Genomic DNA, 26,868 nt, shown 5'->3' with positions numbered 1-26,868 from the left:
GGCCTATTCCTTACATTTGTATTTTACATTTACTGCTGTAGTGTGAGAATGCATTTCATGGAAAGGACTACAAAGTAGGCTTGCCAAAAGAAAAATGCCTGCCCTGTTTTGTTTAAAGAGCCTGCAAAGATCTCCTCTTGGCACTAAATAGACTTATAAATAGAAAAGTATGTATGCATTCGTTATGTGACTTTTCTGTCTTTGTTCTCTTTAATTATCAGTATCATTGAGGCAGCCCTAGAACACAATTAAAAGTGCTTTCTATTTATATTTGCTGTTCGAAGTATGCACAGATAAGTGCTGAAAATACAGCTTTAGGTGACTGCTTATTTTTGTACCGACTGGGCCATCAAAATAATCTGCTGGCAACCCTAACCATAGGACTGTAAGTTTGTTGCAGGATCAGCACATTATTTATTTCCTTCACCCTCGATCCCTGATTAATGCCGCAATAGTTTAACTTAGATCTTAAACTCTACGCCGCCGTCAATAACATGCTGAGTTACTTTACGGGTCTGGGAATGCACCCTGCATTCAGACAACTCATTCCTCATTCTCGCCCTTCACTTTCACCTGCTCACCCTGCACTCACAGTGATCACTCTGCACTTGCGCTGTTCACCCTATACCTCACCCTGCAGTCACACGAGTACACTACTCATCCTGCACTCATGTGACACTTCACTCACCTGTCCCCCTCACTGATCAATATGCAACTCACTCAAACAAGCCCATCAGTAATCATACATTAATTCATCCCATTCTGAACTTGCATCCGCACCCAAATTCATACGCCACCTCACTCACCCTGCAGTCTCTCCTCTTGCCCTACTCTCACACTGTTGCATCGCTCACCGTGCACTCACATGGGCACTCTTGTCACCCACACAGTGCAGAGGGTTAATGTGCCTGCTACAAAGAATATGTACCATGCAGATCACAGAAATGAGTGTGAGTAAACTGTGTAGCGCTATAAAAAAATGAAATGTTTGTCAGAAAGGTGCTATAGAGAGATGAGGTGCATTGTTGGTGAGTGGCGGTGAAGGAATTCATGGAGAAGGAGGAAACGGGGGTGGGGCATAAAAAAAGACTGTTGCAACAGGTGCGACCAGTGTTAGGACCAGCCCTGGCTGGGAGTGTTAGCGCCCCCCCCCCCCCCTCCGAAGTTCTGGTCTAGTGACTCCCCTGATTCTGCCTATTATTATTATTATTTACATTTGTATTGCGCTACTGTTACCAAAAGATGTCCTGGGGCTAATAACCATCTGCTGCCTGAAGGCAAATGAGAAACACACAGAAGGAGAACCAGCCAAATGGGGTAACCTACAGAGCATAGAGAAAGGTTTTTACATCTTCTTAAAGGATAATAGATTCTTAGTGGAGCAAAGCAAAGGAGGGTGCACGTTCCATAACTAAGCAGCCTGCATCAAAACAGCGAGACCAACAACTCATGCCTTCTTGAATTAGGGAACAATAAGCAGAGTGGCACATGCGCAGAGGAGCATACGGGTCCGACCCGTATGCTTGGTGAGGAGAGATGAGAGAGGACAGCAAGGGAGTGAGAGAAGTTGATTGAAGAGGTCAGGGATGAGCAGAAATGTGAATTGCCGAAAAGAAGTGTGGACACGCAAGAAGTGAGTGTGAGCCAAAGGTGAGGGCTTCTGTTAGAACAAAGGGGAGATGTGAAAGAGGAATGGGGGGACTGGAGAGGTGTAAGATACAAATACACAGAAATTTGACTGGAGAGACGAGGTGAATGAGAAGTGCTGAGGGGCACGGGAGGTGACAGGGCCAGAGAGGCCATGAGATAAATACGAGAGACTGTTAGCGATGAGGGCAGTGAAAAAACAGAATGGCAAGAGGTGATTAAAGGTGAAGTGAGAAGTTGAATGGGGAGAGTTCAGAAGTTGTAAAAAGGGGTGAAAGAAAATGGCCTGCAAAGTGAGAGAGGGATCCGGTGTTAGGAGAGGAGAGAGGGATGGAAGGGAGGGGTGGGAGGAAAGCTGCATGGGTAAACTGCTTAACTCTGCACAAAACAGCCAGGGTTTTAAGGGACCCCTGCTTCGCCCGGCCAGGGCCAGGTGAGCTTCTAACGTGGCAGCACGTATTCCTGCAGAGTGGAAGGCCCTTCACAAAGGTTGACTAGAAATCTTTCTGATGATAATTTCTGTGTTTTGGTTATAAACGGGTACTGATGGGGTGAAATCTTTCCTCAGTGTTACTGTGTGTAAAAAATGTCAAAATAATGAAGCAATGCTATCCCAAAATACGCGGTATCACATAACCTCATTTACATTTTCTTCCCACACAATTTAGTCAAGCCTGTCATGTAATTTGGTCCTCACCTGCCTCATAATTCCAGTAGCCCTACCTACAGGTTTAGAATTTTTTGTAAGGAGGGGGTCCTTACGCCTCAAAATGTTGAAAGGGGGGTCTCGGCATCCAAAAGTTTGAAGACCTCTGGTCTAGAGGGCTGCAACATAATATAGACCTTGTGACCGCCTTCATTAGAAATATTGGAAAGAGGGTGCATACTACTGTCAGACAGATCTATCTGATAATTAGTTAACGCATATTCGAATGGTAGCCCTCCGTCTACCTTTGAGCTGAACTTTTGACAAATTAGATCATTTTCTTCAGTCAGGAAACGCAACTCCTTGATGTGTGTTTCTGCAATATGACACTTCTGCAAAACTGTTGTAGCACAAATACATTTATTCTTCTATTACAAAAAATCAAATACGTGTTTTCCCCCTGAGAGGGCGCGAGAAATATAAAGTACATTAGGATTACTTGTTGCGCTGGTTCAGGAAACATGAAGGTTTAGCAGAGGAGTCAAGATAGGTTTCCTAAATTGCTCACTTCCTCCAGAAACCGGATCATTTCCCATTAACGCTCAACTCTAAACCAGGCCCCAGGTCACTTGTTAGCCCCAAAAGAGTCACTAAAATAACAGTATTCAGAAAAGACAAGTAAAAGTGCCATATGCACTTCAAATAGACAGCTAGCAAAACAGATATGTGCTATCCCAGACCGCTGTTCCCTACTGAGGAGCAGGGATACCTGCACTTCATTTACACCATCCTTTCTAAGTGCAGGTACCCAGAGTCTGACAGGACAGGCCCATCTGGAGTAATGAGAAGGATCAAGCAATGGAAGCAAACTCACTGCTGGCAGGGCGAGTGTTAGTGAGTTGAGGGATAGTCAACCTTCCAGTGCTCGGCCCTCAACAAGGCTTCCTAATGCCCCAGAAAGTGCCGAGTGCGGAGGGAGTGCAATTTGGACCAATGCACTTCATAATTTTGGTTAATACACAATTTCATCTTTATATTGATAAAAATAAAGAGACCAAGAGGGAATTATTGTTCTACAAGTCACAACGATTGCACAACTTTGCATCAGATCTTCTGGCCAAACATCAACAGTGACAAATATTGTCATTGCGCATTGTGGTCATATACGCTGGTGAGGACCCACAAGTATCGATAATGGCGAGATGCCACAATCCAACAGAAAGCGTTGGCTTCAACTAGCCATGTGAGCAGGAGCTCTGCCTGTTGCATGGACTCCAACTGGTCTGCCGTCTTAGCCAGATCTACTGCAAACGTAGGGCTGCACAGCGCAATCTAGATAGGGTGCACCAGTGTTAGGCAATTTAGCACTATAATTTCCACCATCCATCAGGCGCCAAACTGACCCCTACTAAATATTACCTTTTGTATTGGTGAATTTCTTTGAATGTATTTTTGCATCTGCGTGTTGGTGCATAGCATGGTGCAAAATTACACCACGAGTGATGCATAACTGCTCCACAAAGGTGTCTTTTTTTTATTATAGCCCCATTTCTTGTGTTATTTATCACACTGTAGTCTACAGAGGGAACTTATTCGAGCTGCAAACTACAAGGGGTGGACAGTGGACTCATTAAATTATCGCTCTTCATTTCTCAATATGAAAAAAAGCAATTTTATTTCAAGGCCTTGCGTCCTTCTCTTTTACGATCGCAGCAGTGGACGCCCATCTCAGTGCCTTGTGAATGCCTCATGAACAACAAGAGATTGTCAACATAAATAATAGGAAATCCTTCTTCTAAAGAGGTCTAGAAAGTCAAATGGCCAGTTTGTGGGGAAAAATCGCTCCTCAGTGGGGACTAATGTGTAGAAATGTGCACAAGCTTCCCACTCAATACAAGCAAGACTCAATTGAGGTTTTCTTGCTTTTCGTCTGATTTCACCTGTAAATATATGGGAGAAGACACACCGGAGAAGACACACTTTCATGAACCTTACACTCATCCACATGGAATCCGCAGGAAAGTGCACCCTATGTCAACTCTCTTAATTATTACCTCAAACTGTGCATTTCCTCAAGTGACCAATTCATTGATATGCCCTATACTTCAAATGACCAATACTTCTTCCTGGTCGTAACTACAACTGACCAATACTTCGACTTGCCCATTACCTCAGTTAATTATGCTTTGATCTGCCCAGTACTTCAACAGAACATCACTTCGGCCTGCACATCACTTCAACTGATCATTAGCTTGGCAAGGTCATTACTTCAACTGATCATTGCATCGACTGCCCATTACTTCAACAGATCATTGCATCAACATGACCATTAACTGGCAGATTAAGAACTTTGCAATGTCCATCTTAAAAGATGCAATCAGAGCTTGAGAGCGCTGGGACTCATTTTGCAAACATGTGATGTGTGAAGAAGGAGAAGGGCCCGCACAGGGAGTCTGCATGCTTAAGCTGCATGTATGTAGCATGGCTGTGTGCAGAAGTCACTTTCTGAGTATAATAGCGGTTTGTCATGGGACATAATTCACAACTGAGATATCCCAAAAAGTGCTGTCCAGTGTGTTTCGTTGGTTCAGTAGGAGGACAAATGGCCATGACCAGGCCTCAGAACAGTTCACCATTCTGAAGAAAGATAGAGCCGGACGCGCCTGAAGAGGTTCACGAATGGAGAGATGGTGGCAGGCAGCCCGCTTTTTTCTGGCCGGCCTGCGTCCACCTCATCCACCCGTGGTGCTCTCTTCGAGGCTCGCTTGGAAGAGCGGCTGTTGTTGTTCTTGTTGAGGGAGGCCAAGTTGGCCATCTCTTCCTCCTGGGCCCCGGAGAGCTCCTTGATTTGGGGTGAGGCGTTGGTTCGCAGGTACTGCCAGGCCTTACGCCCATTGTGGTCTCTGAGGTGCACGTCTGCGCCAAAAGCCCCCACCAGCACCTTTATGAGCATCTCGTGGCCCTGCATGGCCGCAATGTGCATGGGCGTGAGGCCACCGCTGGCCCTGGCGTTGATGTCCACTGGTAGGCCTTGCGCTTCAGCAAATTGCATCAGCTGGATCAGGTCTTCGTGCTTGCCGTGCTTGGCCAACCAGTGGATGGCCGAGAAGCCTGTCACGAAGTCCCTCGTGTAGAGGAGGCTGGGGTCAGAGGTGAGCGGTCCAATGATGCTGTCGTACTGCCCCTCTGCTGCTGTCAGCATCCATTCATGTTCCAAGGGGTCCAAGGCCAAGGGGGCGTAGGCAGCAAAGTCATCGGGGCCCAAAGACCAAGGTTGTTGTGAGGAGGGGTCCTCCGGGGCGGCTGCCACCTCAGGGCATTGAGGGGCACCCTGATTCTGCACCTGCCAAGTGGTGCGTCTGTCTGAGCCACCACACTGGCCTCCTTCGCTTATCCCGGGGGCGCTAAGCTCCTTCCTGTCTGTGGGGACCGCGATGCTGTTCCTCTGCGAGGGTACACTCCACATGCCCCCCAGGGGTAAGGCCCCCGCGCCTCCCTGCGAAGCCTCCTTTAGAAGGCGCATCCGCCTGCTGCTCATGCTGCCGCCGGGAGAGGGCATCCTACCGCCAGCGGCCACCTGAGGCCCCGGATCCCCCGTCCAGGAGGGTGGCAGACTCTCCCGCTGCCACCGCGCCGAGTTCCTGTGCGCCTCCGTGAGGCTCCTGAGCTGTGACCTCCGCCCCCGGCTGGGGTCTGGGGACGGCTGCGGCGACCACCGGACCTGGCGAGCGTCCACAGGCGGCCCCCGGGCCTGCGTCTTCCGCTCCCAGCTGGCCTTCGCCACGGTGCCCGGCTCCGCTGCTTCCCCGACTCCTCCTGCGGGCTCTGCCCACCGCGCAGCCTCCTCCGCGGCCATAGCAGTCTCCAACCGGGCTCAAGGTGAAGGGCAACCGGGCTCGGCACAGATCCCCGGGCGCGGAGAGTCATGCCCTGCTCCGGGCCAGCCTCCTCCAGCCTGCTGAGGGAACGTTGAAAGAGGAACAAAGTTTAGTTTCCGTGGAACTCTTACACAATCCACATTCACACTCTTCACACTGACTGTATGTACACTCAGTAACAGCACGTTTACAGTCACCATATCTCTATACTTAATACCCGCTTACAGCCACAGTGCACGTGTACATTCACCGTATCTCTATACTTAATACCCGCTTACAGCCACAGTGCATGTGTACATTCACCGTATCTCTATACTTAATACCCGCTTACAGCCACAGTGCATGTGTACATTCACCGTATCTCTATACTTAATACCCGCTTACAGCCAGCCACAGTGCACGTTTACACGTTTATATTCACCAAATGTCTCTACACTCTACTCGGTGGCTGAGCCACTGAAAGCTCGAACGTGAAGCTTGACTGTCTCAGATAGAGCACAATTAGCAACCCCAGCCCATGAAGAGCGGAGCTTCAGCCCTTCCCTGTATTCTGGATGTGGTGTTATGGCCAGAGCTGTCAACTGGGGAACTAGGTCCAAGCCTCTGTGTCGGCTAAACATCCTATGATTCTGTTCAAATCGCTTAGCTAACCTTCAAAAAATGAAGGGTAACTTAACTTGTACTTCAATATCTTTGGGATGAGTTCCAACTATATAAAAGAGGTAAAAACAAAGTCTTAACATGAGGAAGACAAATAGATACTGGATACAGGCTGATTTGTACAAAGCGAAACCAAAATACCTGGATAAATGGTATCCCTGCTTAAACTGTTTGATCTCACTATGGAACAGTTAACGGGTAAATTAACAGAGTCGCGGAAAGGGTTGGATTATATATGGGGTCCCTTGGTGAGATATCTCTTGGTGGGATTGCCGTTGTTCTCTTGCCACCAAAATACAAGAGCCCTATACCTGTTCCAGGTTTTGTTCTCTTCGTGGGTCTCCTCATGCCGCCAGTGACAACAGTGATTAGAAGATTCTGATGTATACCCGCCTTATATCTGTTAGGACTATTGAAGTTCCCTGTGTGCATGTATGTATATATATATATATATATATTCACTGAAAAAACCATAGGTTTCACACACGTTATAGTTAGGAATTAGCATTTAAAAAACCTTGCAAATTCACTTAAAAAACCATAGGTTTCACACATGTTATAGTTAGGTGGATATTTCACTCGTAAAAAAACAATGAAATTCCCCCGTTATAGTTAGTTCAGATAACTATAACTCGCGCGCCGGCAATCCACTGCTCATGACGTCACATATTACATCACTCATGACATCACTGATGACATCATCCTTGTGATAGAGTGGCGGTCGCGCGAGTTATAGTTATCTGAACTAACTATAACGGGGGAATTTCATTGTTTTTTTACGAGTGAAATATCCACCTAACTATAACATGTGTGAAACCTATGGTTTTTTTAAGTGAATTTGCAAGGTTTTTTAAATGCTAATTCCTAACTATAACGTGTGTGAAACCTATGGTTTTTTCAGTGAATTTGTACGGTTTTTTAAATGATAATTTATTTATGTATTATTATTTTTTTTATATATTTATTTTACAATAAACTACGTATTACATTTATTTTTTTGTTTTGTTGGGTTTTCACCCCCTTTTTTCTCGGCCCCTACTTGACGAATCACCCCGAGACTTTCAGGGTAGGAGCTGAACGGAGCGCCCCATTAGTTTTGAAAATTTCGCGAGGATTCGTCAACCGGCGCAAAAGTTATTCAAAATAGAATTTTCAGATTTCCTATGGAAACACGATCCTAACTATAACTATCTACTGGCGACCGCCAGTAGATAATATATATATATATATATATATATATATATATATATATATATATATATATATATATATATATATATATATATGTTTTCCACATTATTCCTTGCTGTTCCCACAATCTTTTCTTTCTGTTAAAAGAATAGCACAAAGGGGGAAATAGCGTTGTAAGTCCCAAGCAATAGGATGCACTAGCTTCGGGGCAAACACTGTAGAAATTATGCAGTAACCATTCTACACAATCCTGTCTTTTAATATAGCATTGCTTTGTATATGGTGCAAATATTGCTGTGGATTCTTGTTGCTTTTTGGTTTGAAAAGCAATAAAGACACTTTGAGCAAAACAAAGCCTTAACATTAGGAAAGACAAATAAATACCCATTTACTGGCTGATTTGTACAGAGTGAAACCAGAAAACATGGATACATCACAGCTTTGCTGCTTAAACTGTGTGATCTTAGGGAAATATTCTATTTCACCCAAACTCTTTTTCTTCATTATCATGTATGAAAACACTTTTGCATATGTGACTACCAGTTGTACAAAACTATCCCTTTTAATAAATACTTCTCAGAGTAGTGCTGTAATGTGCCCCAATAATGTCAAAGCCTTCCCATGTTAAAGAAATACACTTTTTTGAACTCTGAGCAGTCTTTATCGCTTGTTATGTGGCTTGTTGTATGATTTACATAACACATATTTTCATTGCTTGTTCTCAGGCTCTAAGATCTGAGCCAGACCTTTGGCTTGGTTCTGGCTTGGCTCTCCCTATTCATTTGTTGGCTCGCCCACCTCTCATCAATACCCATTTAAAGCCACAGCCATGTTTACACATTTACATTCCCCCATATCTCTGCACTCGGTAACAGCACGCCAAGCACTTGCTGACAGACGCGTTATATGCACATGCATGTAGTGAACATTTTAAATAGCCACAATGCACGTTTACAGCCACAGTGTATGTGTACATTCACCATATCAGTACTCTTGGTAATAGCATGTCAAGTATTCATTGACATACACAAGGTATATTCCAACACATAGTAACTAGATGAATGTTGTGAGTCACACTAAACACTGTATCCAGTGCAAATGGACGTTTACTGCCACAGTGCATGTTTACATTCACCATATCTGTACACTCGGTGATAGCACTCCACGCATTCAATGACAGGCATAATATCTGCACTTACACACAGTCAACATTTTAAACACTCCCAGCATCTGTTACTGTGACAGTGCAACGTTTACATGTTTGAATTCACCAGAGGGGTGTGGAATTTAATAAAATATCTACTTGCCCATGGGGCAAGTTGCTTCATAAATCTACTTGTCCTGTAACAAAATTCACTTGTCCCTTTTGTGCCCTGTAATGCAGCGACAAATTATGGCAGCAATCTCATTATAAAAGAGCTCTGATATAACCTCACTGATTATGCCAGGGCTCATATCATAGTAGGGGTTGAATACTAGCGTTTCCCTTCTGTTGCCGCATTTCTACAGATCTACATACTGGGGCTGAAGGTAGTGGTAAGCAATTGTTCCAGGGCTGGAATGCCATTTCGAGTCGGTGCAAACCAACTAACTTGCATGTTTTAAGGGTTTTCACCAACTCTCTCTAATAGTTTCCTATACTGAGAAAGGTTGAACATTTACTCCAGACAATGACAGACGTAAAACTTCCAGGGTTGGGAAAAAAGTGGTTGGAGAGAAAGTGAACTTGCAAACACTCAGATTTTTGCATGAGCTAAAATGCAGTTCACAAGTATTTTCTAGGAGTACGATTTCTTGGCCTCCTTCTGTGAATTCTTGTGAATTCATGAAAGCCGTATATCTGTACTTAACGCAAGGATGTATACCATGGGTGCACTTTTGAGACTTTCTTTAATAATTGGGTCCCTAATAAGGTCTGGCTTTAACCGTGACCTTTTGTGTTTATTAAAACTTTGTCTCTCTCTCAGTCTATCAGCTGGTTTCACTGTGAGAACAGCATTCTGCTCTTTCACAAGGAGCATATCGGCACAGAAAGTAGTTTTGCTCAGTGCAAGAAACTACTGTGGCAATGTGTGATTTTTGAGGCCAACATTTTTTTTTGCTTTTGCCAGTGTTTGTTATAATGGTGGGGGCCCAGCAGCTCCCACACCAATAAGGCTTTACAAAAACCATGCAAAAACAAGTCACTCACTGACTAAACCAAAAGGCTGACCACCAATTTGAGACCTTTGGATTTGCCAATGTGTGTTTATTTTTATGTTTCCTGTAATCTTTTTGAAACTGGTTTCACTTATTTTACATTATGAATATTTTTGGGAAATACTAGCATACATCATCACATTGTACTAAATGATGCTGCAAAGAAATGGTACCTAAACTTGTACAGTACTTTAGCTAAATGTTTTTTTCTACTTGCATTTTTTGTGTGAACATTTTATTTTGAAAGCAAAGAATCATCAATCTTGCTTTCAAGCTTTTGCAAATATTTGCATCTTATCAGAGAGCATTCTGTGAGCATAGCTTCATATTGCTAAACTTTGAAACTGTGTGTACAAATTTTTATACTGGAACCACTGTCAGTAGTGCAGTCGGAGCTAACAACATTTACTTAGAGTACTCACCCTCATAATAAAGGCTATGCATTAATGAACTATAAAAACAAGTCTGAACAGCATTAACAAATGGATACAAATATTACCTTAACTGCAGATAATGCCCTTCCCTGATCCATAATTTGGTAATGTAAACTGGCAGCCAAAGGGTTTCTGCAGTAGGGGGTTGGGCCTACTTGTTCCAAGGACAAAATGCACATGAAAACCTGCTGCCCTTGACCCCAAACAATATGTCCTGGGCGTCGGGCTATAGGAATTCCACATCCCTGTGAAGAGCATGTCAAGCATTCACTGACATGCACAGGTATATTCCAACACACAGTAACTGGACAAATGGAATGATAATCACAATCAGCAGCTGCTGGTGCAGGTAAGTGCGGGGGGGCGGGCCCTGCGGGGAAGAAGATGCCGACAGACGACGGAATAGGAGTTATTTATTTATTTAATTTGCCCTATTACGTCATCTGTCGACATCCGCCCTGCCCCACACTACCGCACATACCTGCACCGGCCACTGCTGATCACAATAAACATAGTCACCAGTGCAAATGGACGTTTACTGCCACAGTGCATGTTTACATTCACCATATCTGTTCAATCGGTGATAGCATTCCGCACATTCACTAACTGGTATAATATTTGCACTTACACACAGTCAACATTTTAAACACTCCCATCACCCGTTACCATATCTGTGCAATTGGTAACATCATGCCATGCATGCACTAACAGCCAAAAAATGTGCACCAGCACACAGTAACTAAACGAATGTGCTGACACTCACGATAAACATTTTAAACCGTACAAATACATGTCTACAGTGAAAATGTATTCATACACAAGCACATACACAGCCAGGACACATATTTACTCACTAACACATATACACCTACGCACAGTAACTAAACGAATGTGATGACAGTCCCAGTTTATGCAAACACACACAGATTCACTAACAGCATGTCAAGCTTTCAATGGCAGGTACAGTATATGCACCTACACCCAGTAAATATTTCGGACTGTCTGGATACACATTTACAGCGACAGCACATATGTGCAGTAACACAACAGATGTGTACAGCCGCATGATCTGTATAATTGGTAACAATACACACAGTAACTAAAGAAATGTACTAATAGTCATAATAAACACTTATAGCCACGAAGCATGAATCGCTTTGCACACATTATACACACACACTCCCACTAGCAGCCAGTAGCGCAGCTACTACCAGGCTCCATTTGTAGACATACAAACAAATAACTGAAAGAATGTACTGATTGCCGCAATACACATTTCGAAGAGTCCCAACACACAGTTAGAGTCCCAGTACACTTGTACACCCAGTAAAAGCACGCTAAGCGTTCACCTACAAGCACAAAATATACAGATACACACAGTAGGTTTAACAGATGATGCACCAATAGACACAGCAAGCTCTCACAGTCACAATACACATTATAAGTAAGTAAGGCATTTATAGAGCGCATGAATGCCGAGGCGTCTTTGCGCTAGGAATGTAACGAGAACTGCTCTAGAGAGGTAACTATTGCATTCTTACTTGAACGGGAATAGCCTGGTCTTAACATTTTTCCTGATCAGGAGTCTATTTGGTTGTAGTCTAGTTACGACCAGCAGTGAATTCCAAAGCTTAGCTGTCTGATGGGAGTGGCTTCTTCCCCCCATCTAGCCTTTCAAATTTTTGAGAGCTGAACTAGTCCTTTATTGGCTGATCTTAGGTCACGCCGCGAGACGTGCCATTAAAAAAGTTTCTGAAGATCCAATTGTCCCCCTCGATATAATACTTTATGCACCAGACACAAAGCCTTGAATTCAATGCGTTGCTTGACCGAAAGCCAATGGAGCTCCCTAATACTGTTGGAGATGGGGTGGAATTTCAGGATGTTGAGCAGCACCCGCGCTGCAGCGTTCTGCAGAGACTGAAGTTTTAATAGTTGGCGTTTGTCAATGCCGAGAAAGAGCACGTTGCAGTAATCCATTCTAGAAAGAAGTAAGGCGACACCACAGTTTTTCTAAAATCTTGGGGACTGAACGGAAGAATTTTAGGCAGAATCTCTAGGAGGAAGAAGCAAGAGGAAGTAAGGAGATTGATCTGACCTGCAAAACTGAGCTGATCCTCGACCATGACTCCTAAGTTTCTAACGTTTTCAATGGGGTCAGGACATTGTCCTGCCTCAGCTGGCCACCACAAGTGATTCCAGAGTGATGGTCTCTTTCCGAATTCCACCACCTCCGTTTTATCTGTTTTCAATTTCAGATAATTCAGATGCATCCATCCAATGATGTACTTCAGGCAGTTATAAAATATCCCAGCCATAGTTTCTACACTCGAAGATATGGATATGACTATCTGAGTGTCGTCAGCATAAGAATCCAACGTGAAACCGTGTGCTATGATCAGCTTAGCCAGAGGAGTAATGTAAATGTTGAACATGTTCGGTGACAATGCTGAACCTTGATGAACTCCACACAGGAGAGAAAAGGCCTCGGGTGCAAGGTTACCCAAGCACAACCTCTGTTCCCTGGAGGTCAGAAAAGAGGTGAGTAGGGTTCGAGCTGTCCCCTTGATTCCGATTGCTTCAGCCTCTGCCAGGTGGTTAACAGTATCAAACGCTGCTGAGAGGTCCAGTAGGATGAGGACGGCTCTCCTTCCACTGTCCAGCTGTTTACGTATCTCCTCGGTGGCCATGACTAACGCTGATTCGATGGAATGATGTAGTCTGAAGCAATGTTGGGTGGACTCTAAGAGGCCGTTGGATTCTAGGTAGCGTGTTAGATCTTGATTAATTGATTTTTCTAGAATTTTGTCCGTAATCGGTAGGCAAGATATTGGCCGGTAGTTTTTAACTTCAATGGGGTCTAATGAGGGTTTCTTCAAAATAGGCCTTATACAAGCTTTCTTCCAGGAAGAAGGCAAGGTACCTGATGTAAGAACATTGTTCAAGAGTGGGGCCAAATGGGTACTAACTCTGTCCAAAGCCATGTAAAGTATAGCGGGAGGATAGGGACCGGCCGGGGAGCCAGATTTACTAGATAGTAGCAATAATTTTACTCTCTGAACGGTTAGAGGGGAGAAACCAGACAGTTGACAGGTAGTAGGATTTTCAGGAATAGCCTCCTCTATTAACATCATATTGGCCTTGTCTGGAGCGTTCCCTGGAAGCTCTTTGTAGACCATTTGAACTTTGGTCTGGAAGAAGTTTGCCACTTTTTTACTGAAGGCTTGATCTAGAGAAAATTGATTCTCCCACTGCAGTTTAGACAGAGCGGTAACCGTTTTGAAAAGCTCTCTAGTCTAATTTTTTGCCACCTCTATTTTAGTGGTAAGGTAATTCATTTTGGTGATTTTAATTGCTTATTTGTATTCAACTAGGGCAAGTCTATAATTGAGTTTGCCCTGCTCACTGTAGTCTAACCTCCAAGTGAGTTCTAGACGCCTACACTTAGCTTTTATGATTTTAAGTTCTGTACTGTACCAGGGGGCTGGGGCTTGATTTATTCGTTGTTTGCTTGATTTTTCAGGGGCTAGTAGGTCAATTGATGATATGATCCAGCTATCTAGATTATCAGCAGCCTTATTGTTGTCTGGGACTAACAAGGAAGGATGTTTATCAAGGGCCTGTTCTAGATCCTTTTTGTTGATTTCATGCCACAGTCTGGTCTTAGCAGGAGGCAGTCTATTTGGGAAGGGCGCATTTCTCTCCATGAAAAGGAGTTTGAAAAAAATAGCCTTATGATCAGTCCATGTTAGGGGCAGTATTTTGTCCACGATAATATTAGGGTTATTCGTAAAGATGCCATCCAGTGTCTGATCGGCCTTATGAGTGGGTTCTGTGATAATCTGGGTCAGCCCAAAGCCAACCACATTAGCTAACAAAATGGATGTGTCTGCACTGTTTTCACATTCAAGGTGAAAGTTAAAGTCACCAAGTACCGTGAAAGTACGGGAGTTTAAACATGATTCCATAATTGTTTGCAGCGATTGTATAAACGGGGCCTTGGCCCCGGCGGCCTATAGAGGAATAGACCAGGGGAAGACAAACTATTACTGATTTTAATATTAATGGTCATAGCTTCTACTCCAAGATGCTGAGTAGGGTAAAAAGTAGCCTTAAAGCTAGAGTGATATATAATTGCTATGCCGCCTCCTTTTATCCCTACCCTGTCAACGTTTGCCAGTTCATAGCCTGCTACAATCCAGTCGGGCTCAGAGGTTTCATTGGCCCAAGTTTCGGTTAAGAAAACCAGATCCGGATTAGAAGTGTGCATCAAGCACTCAAACTCATATTTGTGCTTGATCAGAGATCTAGTGTTCAGCAGGATGCAGTTTAGCGAATTTCCCGCAGGGTCGTGGGAGTTATTTTCCCTCTTTGAAGGTCTTGGTGGGAGCTCCACTATGGGAGTAGCTGCGGTATCACTGACAGAAGGGGGGAAGTTACAAAGGTTCCAGTGATAGGGGAGATTGTCCTACTTCACATCCCATAAGGGGGAGTTATAGCACTTACCATTATTGGTTTATTATATACAGACACAATGCATGTTCACAGCCACAGTTGTATTGTATTATAATTCTATTTATATAGCGCTTACTACCCTTGATGAGGTGTCGAATCGCTTTTTTGGCGAGTAGCACGCTACTCTGGAACCCATAAAGGATTAGTGGTGAATTAGTATAGTGAAAAACGAAGGTAATTGGAGTGGTGGATATGTTAGTCAGTTATTCGGATGGAGAAGGATAGTGAAGTGATAGAAGAGGGGAAAAGGTTTGCATTTATAAGGCGCTTGCTACCCTTGATGGGGTGTTGAAGCACTCTTTCGGTGAGTAGCACGCTACTCTGTAACCCATAAAGAAATAGTGGTGAATTAGTATAGTGAAAATATGAAAGCAATTTGAGTGGTGGATATGTTAGTCAGTTATTTGGATTGAGAAGGATAGTAGAGGGATAGAAGAGGGGAAAAGGTTTGCATTTCTATAGCACTTGCTACTCCTGATGATGTGTTGAAGAGCTTTTTAGGAAAGTAGCACGCTACTCCGGAACCCATAAAGGATTAGAGGTGAATTAGTATAGTGAAAATATGAAAGCAATTTGAGTGGTGGATATGTTAGTGAGTTATTTGGATCGAGAAGGATAGTGGTAGGATAGAAGAGGGAAAAAGTTTGCATTTATATAGCGCTTGCTACCGCTAATGAGGTGTTGGAGAGCTTTTTCACTGAGTAGCACGCTGCTCTGGAACCCATAAAGGATTAGAGGTGAAATATTATAGTGAAAATATGAAAGTAATTTGAGTAGTAGATATGTTAGTCAGTTATTTGGATTGAGAAGGATAGTGGAGGGATAGAAGAGGGGAAAAGGTTTGCATTTATATAGTGCTTGCTACCCCTTGATGAGGCGTTGAAGCGCTTTTTCAGTGAGTAGCAGGCTACTACGGAACCCATAAAGGATTAGTGGTGAATTAGTCTAGTGAAATATGAAATTAATTTGAGTGGTGGATATGTTAGTCTGTTATTTGGACTGAAAAGGATAGTGGAGGGATGTTTTGGAGCTCATAGCAGTAGGAGGAGGCTTGGGATGAGTAAAAGGTTGGTGGATGGTGAAGAGTCACAAAACAGGTTTACAAATAATCACATTTCCAGTCACAATACAAATCTACAAAGACCCAGAAACGTTTAGAGCAGTGTTTCCCCAACTTTGGGTCGCAAGCCACTGGGATTTCATGTGACAACGTGGGATGTTGTTTTTTGAAATACACAACAACCTGAAAATACCTGTAAATGAACTGTATACACCCAGCAGCTAGCTAAGCAGAAATGAAGCATTTGTTTGTAGTTCTGAAGTGTGGTGGATAGAGAGATTTTTATAGGATCAAAACAAATCAAGACACTTACTTGGTGATGCATATATGATAAATATTCTCAGAAACCCGATTTCCATACATGATCGTTTGAGTGCTATATACTTTTATCAGTAAAACTGTATGTGCAAATGTAGTGGCCATTTCAATGAAAAATGTGCTGTCTGTAAATGACAATGTGCTACCACACAATGCTTTAAGTGCATTCAAAAATCGCCCCGCCTCATGTCCATGAAAGGCTGGTGGGTCGCGAAAGTTTGTTGTTTTATAAAGTGGGTTGTGGTTCTAAAAAGTTTGGAAACCATTGATTTAGAGCTCTTTACTTGCAGCCAGAATACATTTTAGATAACAGTACGTCACATTTTTAAACTGTCACAGTATCTTTACAATCGCATTAAGATGCACCGTCGCAATAAACATTCACAATCAGAATTATTATTTTACAGTAAAAAAAGCACCTATAAAACACTGCCACATTTACAGTCACACCATGTGGCCACATCACACATGCATTACCACAACACACTTTCTCAAACACTAGAATTGTACGGACAGTCACAATACACGTGCACAGACACAATACGTGTATACAACTTAAGTATGCGCAACACACTTTCTCAAACAGTACAGTTGTACGTAGAGTCACAATACATAGACACAACAGGTGTATTATACAACTTAAATATGCGTAACTGCACACTTTCTCAAACACTACAGTTGTACGTAGAGTCACAATACATAGACACAATAGGTGTATTATACAACTTAAATATGCGTAACTGCACACTTTCTCAAACACTACAGTTGTACGAACAGTCAAAATACACATGCACAGGCACAATACGTGTACACAACTAAAAGAAGCACCAAACGCCCTCAGAACGGAGAGCTGCAGTCGCCATAAGCGTTTAAATGGGACACAGTCATTTGCAAGAGGCACACACCTGCCAGCCTTGAGAGGCCCTGCACCTGGCAGGGCAGGCACACTGGAGGAGCAGGAACTGTCGCCCTGCTGAACTGGGCCACGCCAGGCACCACTGAGGGAAGAAACGCACTTTTCGCGCTGCAGCCGCGTTGCTGACAACAGAGCGCACGCAGACGGTGTATTTGCCCTCTATGTGTTGGCAGACTCGTACCTCTCTCAGCAGCTGCCCGTCCTGCCTCGGCGGGCACGGCTCTCCCTGTGCACACAGAGGTGCAGCCGGCACCCTCGCTGCGCCACCCGTCCTACCGCCCCGGGCAAGGGCACCGGCCCCGCCCACTCCCCTTTGCCCTAACGTCTTTCCTCCACTTTCCGCCTAACAGGTTATAGAAAGAATGTGCACCGGAGCTTGCTGCGGGCAGGGAGACTGCCAGGCTCGGGGTGAATAATTCAGCGGGTGTGTGGAGAGCGTCACCGGGACCTTTGTCCTCGAGACCTGCGGAATGAGCTCGCGCTGTGCCGGGACGTGACTTGCCTCCCTCCCTGTGGAAGCGGCACGGCGCAGAGCCTGCCAGCGAGGGCTGCTGAGGTGACTTCGGTGCCAGGGCAGCCTGGGGGCACCGAGGCGTACCTGAGGGCTGGGGGAGGGGCCGTGCTTCCCTTGACATTCCAGCTGGCTTTGCTACCGCATGGAAAATGTCATGATATTATGGTGGTATGTTGCAACTTTTATTTTCCAACTACGGACTTGGACGCACAAATAAATTCAAGTTCAGTTTTATTGAAGGTCACTTAAATCCATATAATAATAAAAGTACTTAATAACAAGAATTAAAACAACAGTCGAAAGGGAAAAAGTCTAATGAACGCAGCCTTTTACGTAGAATTTAAAATAAGTTTTAATTGGTTTAGAAATGAGTGAGGAATCCTTTTTTAGAACGGAAGTGTTTTCGGCGTCCCTTCCAAATATCGATTCAAATTTCCTATCTATATATGTCAATGGTTTACAAACAAAATAGAGGTCGTAAACCATTTGAAAGTCCCCAGCCCTCAAGATAAGGTGGTGACACATTCGTAAAAGGGAAAAGAGATTCTTGGAAGCCAGTCAGTCAGTCAAAAGGCTTTATTTCGATATAATAATATCTTAAAACGTACTAATACAGTAATAAGCAATAAAATAGTAAAAAGGAGCAAATACATAGAGAATTAAACATACATTTCATACTACAACTGGCACCAATAAATTAGATAAAACAAATTAAACAAGATACAAAAGCCTAGATGATCTGATGCGCCAAGCCCATCCTAGGAACTTTGCTAGACCACAAGCAAAGAGGGGCCGTGGGTCGTTTTTCAATATTCGTAGGGCCTCCTGATAATGGCTAGTTCCAAGTTCTCTACAGAGTGGCTTTAACCATCTACTCCGAGGGGCTGCATAAGCCGGACATTCGAACAGCAAATGGGGAACTGACTCGGTCCTCTTTTCACAAAGTGGGCAGGAAGAAGTTGTCTGGTTCGGGGCCTTCCACCTGGAGGTCAGTTCTCCAACGGGAAGTAAACCTATCCTAAATTGGAAGTATAGTGCCCTATCCCTGCGGTTTGAGATGACATCCATGTATGGTTCGCAGAAATGCACCTCCTTAACCAAAAGAAAATCCATGGTGGACCTGCACAAGTTGGCATTGCTACTTCTGCCATCGGCTACCCATCTCCAATATGTCCTCTTCAACTCAGACTTTGGGGGTGCGGATCTATTGTTCCAGGCCTCGCCAAGACCAAGATTGACGAGAAGACGCCTGACTTCCCTCAACCAATAGATCTTGGACCAGCCTGGTGATCCCAACACATCGGTTAGGCCATCCGCAAAACTGGACAATTCTGGAGTTCTCCAGATTCTCGCCCATAGGAGGAGAGGACGGAGCCTAGCCAGATCACTGATCGGCCGAGTACCCATATCTAGGAGCAGTGGGAGGGTTGGGGTGCTATAGGGGAGCCCCATTAAATCTTTATGGAATTTGCTTTCTGAACGGGATAGGTGGTCCACATTATATACCCCCCAGAGTTCGGCCCCATAGAGAGCAGCACTAACTCCCCTTGCCCTGTATAAGTCTAATACAGGAGCAATGGGTTTAAGGGTTGAGGAACGTTGTTCCTTGAGAAGGGCACCCACCACCCTCTTGTGGGTCAGCAAAATCTTTTGGTGATGGCATTTCCAGCTCATGGAGTCACAGAGACGAATACCAAGGTAGTCGAACTCTGAGACCCTCTCGAGGGAAACGGAATCTAGGGTTGGCGGTTTGGCCAACTTTTTCGGAGGGTTGAGGACCAGATACTTAGTCTTCGCTGTGTTGATGACTAACCCCCTAGCATCACAGAAAGACTTAAAGGAAGATAGTAGGCTCTGTAGACCCACCGGGGTTTTAGAGATCAGGAGGGTATCATCTGCAAATAGAAGGGTAGGTATTCTTCTGCCAGCCAGGGATGGTGCATCTGCAGGATGTTGTAGCAGGTGCTCCACCACTCCATTAACATACAGTGAGAACAGGGTGGGGGCTAGGACACATCCCTGGCGTACTCCTCTATTCACGGGTATACGTGCTGTTTTTTGCCCCTGATTACCCCACCTGATCTGTGCAAAATTGTCAGCATGGAATTTCATCAACAAGCTTAGTAAGTAAGATGGAATGCCCTGTTCGTCAAGGACACTCCAAAGTTGGCCGCGGGGGACCAGGTCAAAGGCAGTCCGCAAGTCTATAAAAGCAAGATACAGACTGCCTTTGCCTAGTACAACCACCTTCCAATATAACATCATTAGCCGAAAAGATTGCTCTATCGTCCCCATGCCCGATCTAAAGCCAGCCTGAAAGTCTGAAAGAATACCCTTTTCCTCAACCCACTGTAGTACCCTGGCCAAAACCACTTTTCCAGCCACCTTTTGAGAGGTGTCTAAGAGGCTTATTGGGCGGTAGTTGGCTGGGTCATTCCGACACCCTTTCTTGAAGATTGGGACGACCTCAGCACCCTTCCATGAGGTCGGGAAAGTTGCCCCATCAAAACTGGAATTCAATAGGGCGGAGATAAGTTTTCCCCACTCTTCCGGATTAATGCGCAGCAAATCTCCTGGTATGCCATCCGGACCTGCTGCTTTATTGGGGACAAGACATTTGATCGCCCCCACCACTTCCTTAGATGTAAACGGAAGCTCGTCTTTAGACTGGCAGGGTGCATAAGGATGCCATACTATCGGACTTTCCCCCTCATCCGGACCATTGAGTAGAGCTGAGAGAAGTGGTCAAACCACGCACACTCCGGTACGTTGCATGTAATCATTGTGTCCATGGGTTTATCCCTAGTTCTAAGTAGGTCCCAAAAGCTCTTGGCGTCCTTCCTTAGGCTAGCGGTCTTCAGGTCACACCAGAACTGGTCCTCCCAATCTACCTTTGCCTTAGCTATAGCCCTCCTATAATTGCCCCTTGTGGCGCAAACCAGGGCTCCATTTTTAGATTTCACTGCCTTTATTAATTCTCTTTTGGCCGTGCGACATGCAGATGAGAACCACCCAGCAGTGCCTTTCCTTCCACCTCTCTTAATATCCCCTTTTCCAGCATTTTTGTCTACAAATAACTTACCTACTGCCTTCGTGGTTTGGGCAAACACTACGGATACCTCCTGCGCACTGATGGAAGGGGAATCTAGGCGAGGTATGATATTAGCCATTATTGATTGTACCTCCAGCATCTTTCCCTCATTACCAATGATACTCTTCCATTTCAGGCGCCTGCCACAGTTGGAGAGGCACACTTCATGTGATGATTTCCACACATGTGGTGTTGGGGGTGGAGAGATACCCTTCCACAGAGGGGACAAAGACAGGGATAAGAGATTATGGTCACTGTCAGTAGATGGCAGGACCTCCATATCCACCAGGTGAGCCCACAAACAAAAGTTCAGCAGAATATAGTCAATCCTTGAGGAATGGCCAATTCTGTTGAACGTATGGGCCCCCATTTGATCTGAATTGGATCTACCATTGGTTGCTCTAAGGCCATGCTCCAAACAGAGGGCATTAAGGTCTATTACATTTTGGGTCCATCTTCTAATTGGAGCGATTTGCAACAGCGGGATGCCTCTCCTTGCATCGTCGTCGCTGATGCCCAGTACATCATCCGCAGCAAGGGGTTCAAATGTACAATTAAAGTCCCCGGCGAGTATGACGAGGGAATCTGGACCACAGTTCCTGAGTTCCTCGTCAATGCCGGTTAGGGAGAGAGTGGATAGACCACCCCTAGTGCCTCTAACATAGATATTAAAAATTTCAAGCACTCCTCCTCCACACGGGCCTCTCACAGATAATCTCTGAAGGTCCGGTGAGTTGGTAGTTGTGCATTTGATGGAGTACCGCAGGGAGATGCTTACCCAGGTTATCAATCCTCCCGAAGGGCGCCCCTTCCCTTCGTTCGAACGTACAGCTGGTACAAAGTAGGTGGTGTAGCCCAATTTATGCTGTGGTTCCAGGCACCAGGTTTCTTGGAACAAACAGATCCCAAACGGTTCTATAAACGCATTCCAATCAGGAACGCCTATATTCCGAGCTAGATCCGCTATGTTCCAACTAGCTACCTTCAGGGACGTACTGCGGTCCCCTCCCTGCCCCGATGCTAGTGCCCTAATAATAGGGGTATTGACAATGGCAGTATCCATTTCGTCGGCGGGTAGAACCATAGCATGTAGGGTTTGAATGCCCCCATCAGGCGGCTCCCTGCTGAGCTGAGTCGCCACCTGTGGGTGCCCCCTAAGATTGATTAAAGGGGAAAGGGTACTAGTGGTTGACCTCACCAGGTGCTCTCCAGAGGGTAAGCTGTCAATTTGCATCTCCCCGGAAGCTTCGATATGCGGCTCCCGTGATGGACAAGTTTCCTGTCAATAGCCTTGCCAGAATCGACAATGCGGCTGGCAAGGGGTATTATTAAATAGACTAAATTGGGAGAGGCTATCTCGAGTCTGTCTGCCATCCCGACCCTCCCACATACAGGTTCCGGCTGGCCTCACAGTCGGGTTTGGGGGGTTGAAATAACTGAGGTCGCAAATGCCAATTGAGCCCCCACTACCTGTTGGGCTATACTCCTTCGTAGGTCCTCTGCATACATAGCTAACAATCCTTGGGTCTTCAAAGTTCACTATGATGCAATCCCCACTTATTGTTTTTTTCCTAGTGCCAATCCAGCCAACTCTTCGTACGTGGATAATCCGGCCCTCCCAAAATTCGGGCAAAGGTCTATTCTTTTTGAGCCAAAATAGAGTCTTATTGAACAATTCAGTGTATGACTCGCGTTTGCCCGGACTAAGCACGGGCACCCCAGTCAACACAGCCACATAAGGCTGACAATCAGGGGGGAGATTTACAGTGTGATCCCTCCCACGTTTAAATCCCTCACCTGGCTGCATCACGTGGGCCTTTACAGTTTCAACTAGATTGGGTATTGAAATCTCGGGTGCACTATGGGCTACTGGAGAGGTGGCTATAGTAGTGACATTTGCCTCACCAGGAATAGCCGGGGCTAAGGAGCATGCCATCTTTTTGCCTGGGATATTATTAGTGGCCTTAAAGGACTTCGGTTTCTCTACAGGCATAGATGCAGGGTGGCCAGGGTTGCTGGGAATACCTGCAGCCAACGCAGTAGGGTACGAGTTACGGTCAGTCGCCCCAAGTGCAACTGGTAAACTATCTACTATAGTGGCTGTGCTATGGTGAACTATAGACGTCGCCCTACTGTCAGGTTCCCCCCCTAGTCCAACATCCCTCGTTCTTAGCTGCAATTTTATAAATGATTTTAGGGAAAAAAAGTTGTCTAGGGTTGCCTGCTCCATTTTATCCACCCGCTCAGTTAGCCCTCTAATTTTATCTAATACTGGAAGGAGTAGAGATTTCATTATTCTCTCCATATTTGCAATTAGGAGAGAATCTGGGGAAAGAGTCACTGCACTGCCACCACACTGTTCATTGGGAACGCTATTCACTAGCCCCTCAGTTGGGACCTCGCCCTTCTCTCCCTGTAATGAGCTAGAATCCCACCCTACTGCATTGTTAGAACCACCAATCCTGACACCCACCCGCCTCTGTCTCTTACGGTCTTGAGACAGTCTACTTTTCCGTGGGGTGGCGAGTCTTTTCCTTTTGAAGGGGGCTGGATGGATTTCTGCCTGCACCATGATAGCCGCCGGGGGGGGCGACGTTGGGTGGGTAGTAGGATTGATCGGAGGCAGGATAGGGGTGGCTGACTTGGTTACTACTAGGTCTGGGGCCACATAGTTTTGGGCATTAAGTGCCGCAGCCGTCAAATTTTCCAGCCCTTCTATATTGGCTCTAAGGGCAGCCACCCGAGGGTGATCAAGGGGAGAGGGGACAGGGAAAAGTGGAACCAATGTTCGCTCCGGGGAGGGTATCAAGGCTATCGGGCCCATCGATGATCGTCTATCACCAGGTGGGCCGCGAGATAGTCGCCGCTCAGCCATAAATATTTCTTTGTCAATAACATTGGCCACATGGGTAATAAACTGGTCCATAGTACCAACCGTACCCCCCCCCACTCCCCCTTAAGCTTTTGCCTGAGCGAGTTGCCATTGCTAGTGCGGGACCAGGCCGTTAGTAAATTCAGCCAAAACCCCCTAACAGTAGAAATAGGTGGCTGGTTATAATGGAGAATGAGGTCTAACTGATAGCATAACAATTGTCAGGGGGGAGGCCCAGCCCAGCCTCCTTCGGCCTCTGACGGCCACAGACGCTCCCACCCTTGTCCCGGGCTTCTCCCGCGCGCGTCCCGCGATGCGGAGGGAGCCTCGCGCTTTTCAGCGCCTCCTGGCGTGACGGCGGGTGGAAGTGCCCCAGTGGCGCTCGGGAGGCTGGGAGGTGTAGTCCTGCGGTGCCGTAGATGGCAGGACGGAGGCAGCGAAGCTGACAGCGTAGGTGTGGATGGGCGCTGCTAGCGGGCCCCAAGGTATGTGCTTTCTCCTTCTGCCTCCTCTCAAAAGAGCGTTCAAAGTCCCCTGCGACGCGGAGGGAGCCTCGCGCTTTTCAGCGCCTCCTGGCGCGACGGCGGGCGGAAGTGCCCCAGTGGCGCTCGGGAGGCTGGGAGGTGTAGTCCTGCGGTGCCGTAGATGGCAGGACGGAGGCAGCGAAGCTGACAGCGTAGGTGTGGATGGGCGCTGCTAGCGGGCCCCAAGGTATGTGCTTTCTCCTTCTGCCTCCTCTCAAAAGAGCGTTCAAAGTCCCCCGCGACGCAGAGGGAGCCTCGCGCTTTTCAGCGCCTCCTGGCGCGACGGCGGGCGGAAGTGCCCCAATGGCGCTCGGGAGGCTGGGAGGTGTAGTCCTGCGGTGCCGTAGATGGCAGGACGGAGGCAGCGAAGCTGACAGCGTAGGTGTGGATGGGCGCTGCTAGCGGGCCCCAAGGTATGTGCTTTCTCCTTCTGCCTCCTCTCAAAAGAGCGTTCAAAGTCCCCCGCTCCGCCGAGGGAGCCTCGCGCTTTTCAGCGCCTCCTGGCGCGACGGCGGGCGGAAGTGCCCCAGTGGCGCTCGGGAGGCTGTGAGGTGTAGTCCTGCGGTGCCGTAGATGGCAGGACAGAGGCAGCGAAGCTGACAGCGTAGGTGTGGATGGGCGCTGCTGGCGGGCCCCAAGGTATGTGCTTTCTCCTTCTGCCTCCTCTCAAAAGAGCGTTCAAAGTCCCCCGCGACGCGGAGGGAGCCTTGCGCTTTTCAGCGCCTCCTGGCGCGACGGCGGGCGGAAGTGCCCCAGTGGCGCTCGGGAGGCTGGGAGGTGTAGTCCTGCGGTGCCGTAGATGGCAGGACGGAGGCAGCGAAGCTGACAGCGTAGGTGTGGATGGGCGCTGCTAGCGGGCCCCAAGGTATGTGCTTTCTCCTTCTGCCTCCTCTCAAAAGAGCGTTCAAAGTCCCCCGCTCCGCCGAGGGAGCCTCGCGCTTTTCAGCGCCTCCTGGCGCGACGGCGGGCGGACGTGCCCCAGTGGCGCTCGGGAGGCTGGGAGGTGTAGTCCTGCGGTGCCGTAGATGGCAGGACGGAGGCAGCGAAGCTGACAGCGTAGGTGTGGATGGGCGCTGCTAGCGGGCCCCAAGGTATGTGCTTTCTCCTTCTGCCTCCTCTCAAAAGAGCGTTCAAAGTCCCCCGCTCCGCCGAGGGAGCCTCGCGCTTTTCAGCGCCTCCTGGCGCGACGGCGGGCGGAAGTGCCCCAGTGGCGCTCGGGAGGCTGGGAGGTGTAGTCCTGCGGTGCCGTAGATGGCAGGACGGAGGCAGCGAAGCTGACAGCTTAGGTGTGGATGGGCGCTGCTAGCGGGCCCCAAGGTATGTGCTTTCTCCTTCTGACTCCTCTCAAAAGAGCGTTCAAAGTCCCCCGCGACGCGGAGGGAGCCTCGCGCTTTTCAGCGCCTCCTGGCGCGACGGCGGGCGGAAGTGCCCCAGTGGCGCTCGGGAGGCTGGGAGGTGTAGTCCTGCGGTGCCGTAGATGGCAGGACGGAGGCAGCGAAGCTGACAGCGTAGGTGTGGATGGGCGCTGCTAGCGGGCCCCAAGGTATGTGCTTTCTCCTTCTGCCTCCTCTCAAAAGAGCGTTCAAAGTCCCCCGCTCCGCCGAGGGAGCCTCGCGCTTTTCAGCGCCTCCTGGCGCGACGGCGGGCGGAAGTGCCCCAGTGGCGCTCGGGAGGCTGGGAGGTGTAGTCCTGTGGTGCCGTAGATGGCAGGACAGAGGCAGCGAAGCTGACAGCGTAGGTGTGGATGGGCGCTGCTGGCGGGCCCCAAGGTATGTGCTTTCTCCTTCTGCCTCCTCTCAAAAGAGCGTTCAAAGTACCCCGCGACGCGGAGGGAGCCTCGTGCTTTTCAGCGCCGCCTGGCGCGACGGCGGGCGGAAGTGCCCCAGTGGCGCTCGGGAGGCTGGGAGGTGTAGTCCTGCGGTGCCGTAGATGGCAGAACGGAGGCAGCGAAGCTGACAGCGTAGGTGTGGATGGGCGCTGCTAGCGGGCCCCAAGGTATGTGCTTTGTCCTTCTGCCTCCTCTCAAAAGAGCGTTCAAAGTCCCCCGATCCGCCGAGGGAGCCTCGCGCTTTTCAGCGCCTCCTGGCGCGACGGCGGGCGGAAGTGCCCCAGTGGCGCTCGGGAGGCTGGGAGGTGTAGTCCTGCGGTGCCGTAGATGGCAGGACGGAGGCAGCGAAGCTGACAGCGTAGGTGTGGATGGGCGCTGCTATCGGCCCCCAAGGTATGTGCTTTCTCCTTCTGCATCCTCTCAAAAGAGCGTTCAAAGATTCTTGGAAGCTTGCAATAGGCCCTAGTGTGGGCTCTAAATGCTAGGGCAGCGGCGGCCCTCTGCAATGGCGGAGGAGCGTCGGCGCACCGCCTGGCTCAGAGCCAGCAAATGAAAAATAAAACAATGTTCTAGCA

General features: G+C 47.2%; 1 protein-coding gene across 4 annotated transcripts; it reads right to left on the bottom strand.

The window, feature by feature from the left end:
* Positions 1-2,696: 2,696 nt before the first annotated feature.
* SOWAHD (sosondowah ankyrin repeat domain family member D) lies at positions 2,697-17,869 on the bottom strand. 4 transcript variants are annotated; one of them, XM_085608069.1, is made up of 2 exons: positions 17,646-17,869; positions 2,697-6,251 (listed from the first exon to the last, which is right to left on the bottom strand). In XM_085608069.1, the coding sequence occupies exon 2, from the start codon at positions 6,147-6,149 to the stop codon at positions 4,923-4,925; it is 1,227 nt and encodes a 408-aa protein (XP_085464195.1). In that variant the 5' UTR covers positions 6,150-6,251; positions 17,646-17,869; the 3' UTR covers positions 2,697-4,922. The 4 variants fall into 4 exon arrangements, with proteins under 4 accessions (XP_085464195.1, XP_085464197.1, XP_085464196.1 ...); XM_085608071.1 differs by having other exon boundaries at positions 2,697-6,248; XM_085608070.1 differs by having other exon boundaries at positions 17,454-17,707.
* Positions 17,870-26,868: the final 8,999 nt, after the last annotated feature.

The sequence above is a fragment of the Triturus cristatus genome, chromosome 5_2 (assembly GCF_964204655.1).
Source record: "Triturus cristatus chromosome 5_2, aTriCri1.1, whole genome shotgun sequence".
In the NCBI taxonomy this organism is placed as follows: domain Eukaryota; kingdom Metazoa; phylum Chordata; class Amphibia; order Caudata; family Salamandridae; genus Triturus; species Triturus cristatus.
This window is presented reverse-complemented; position numbering and strand designations above follow the sequence as displayed.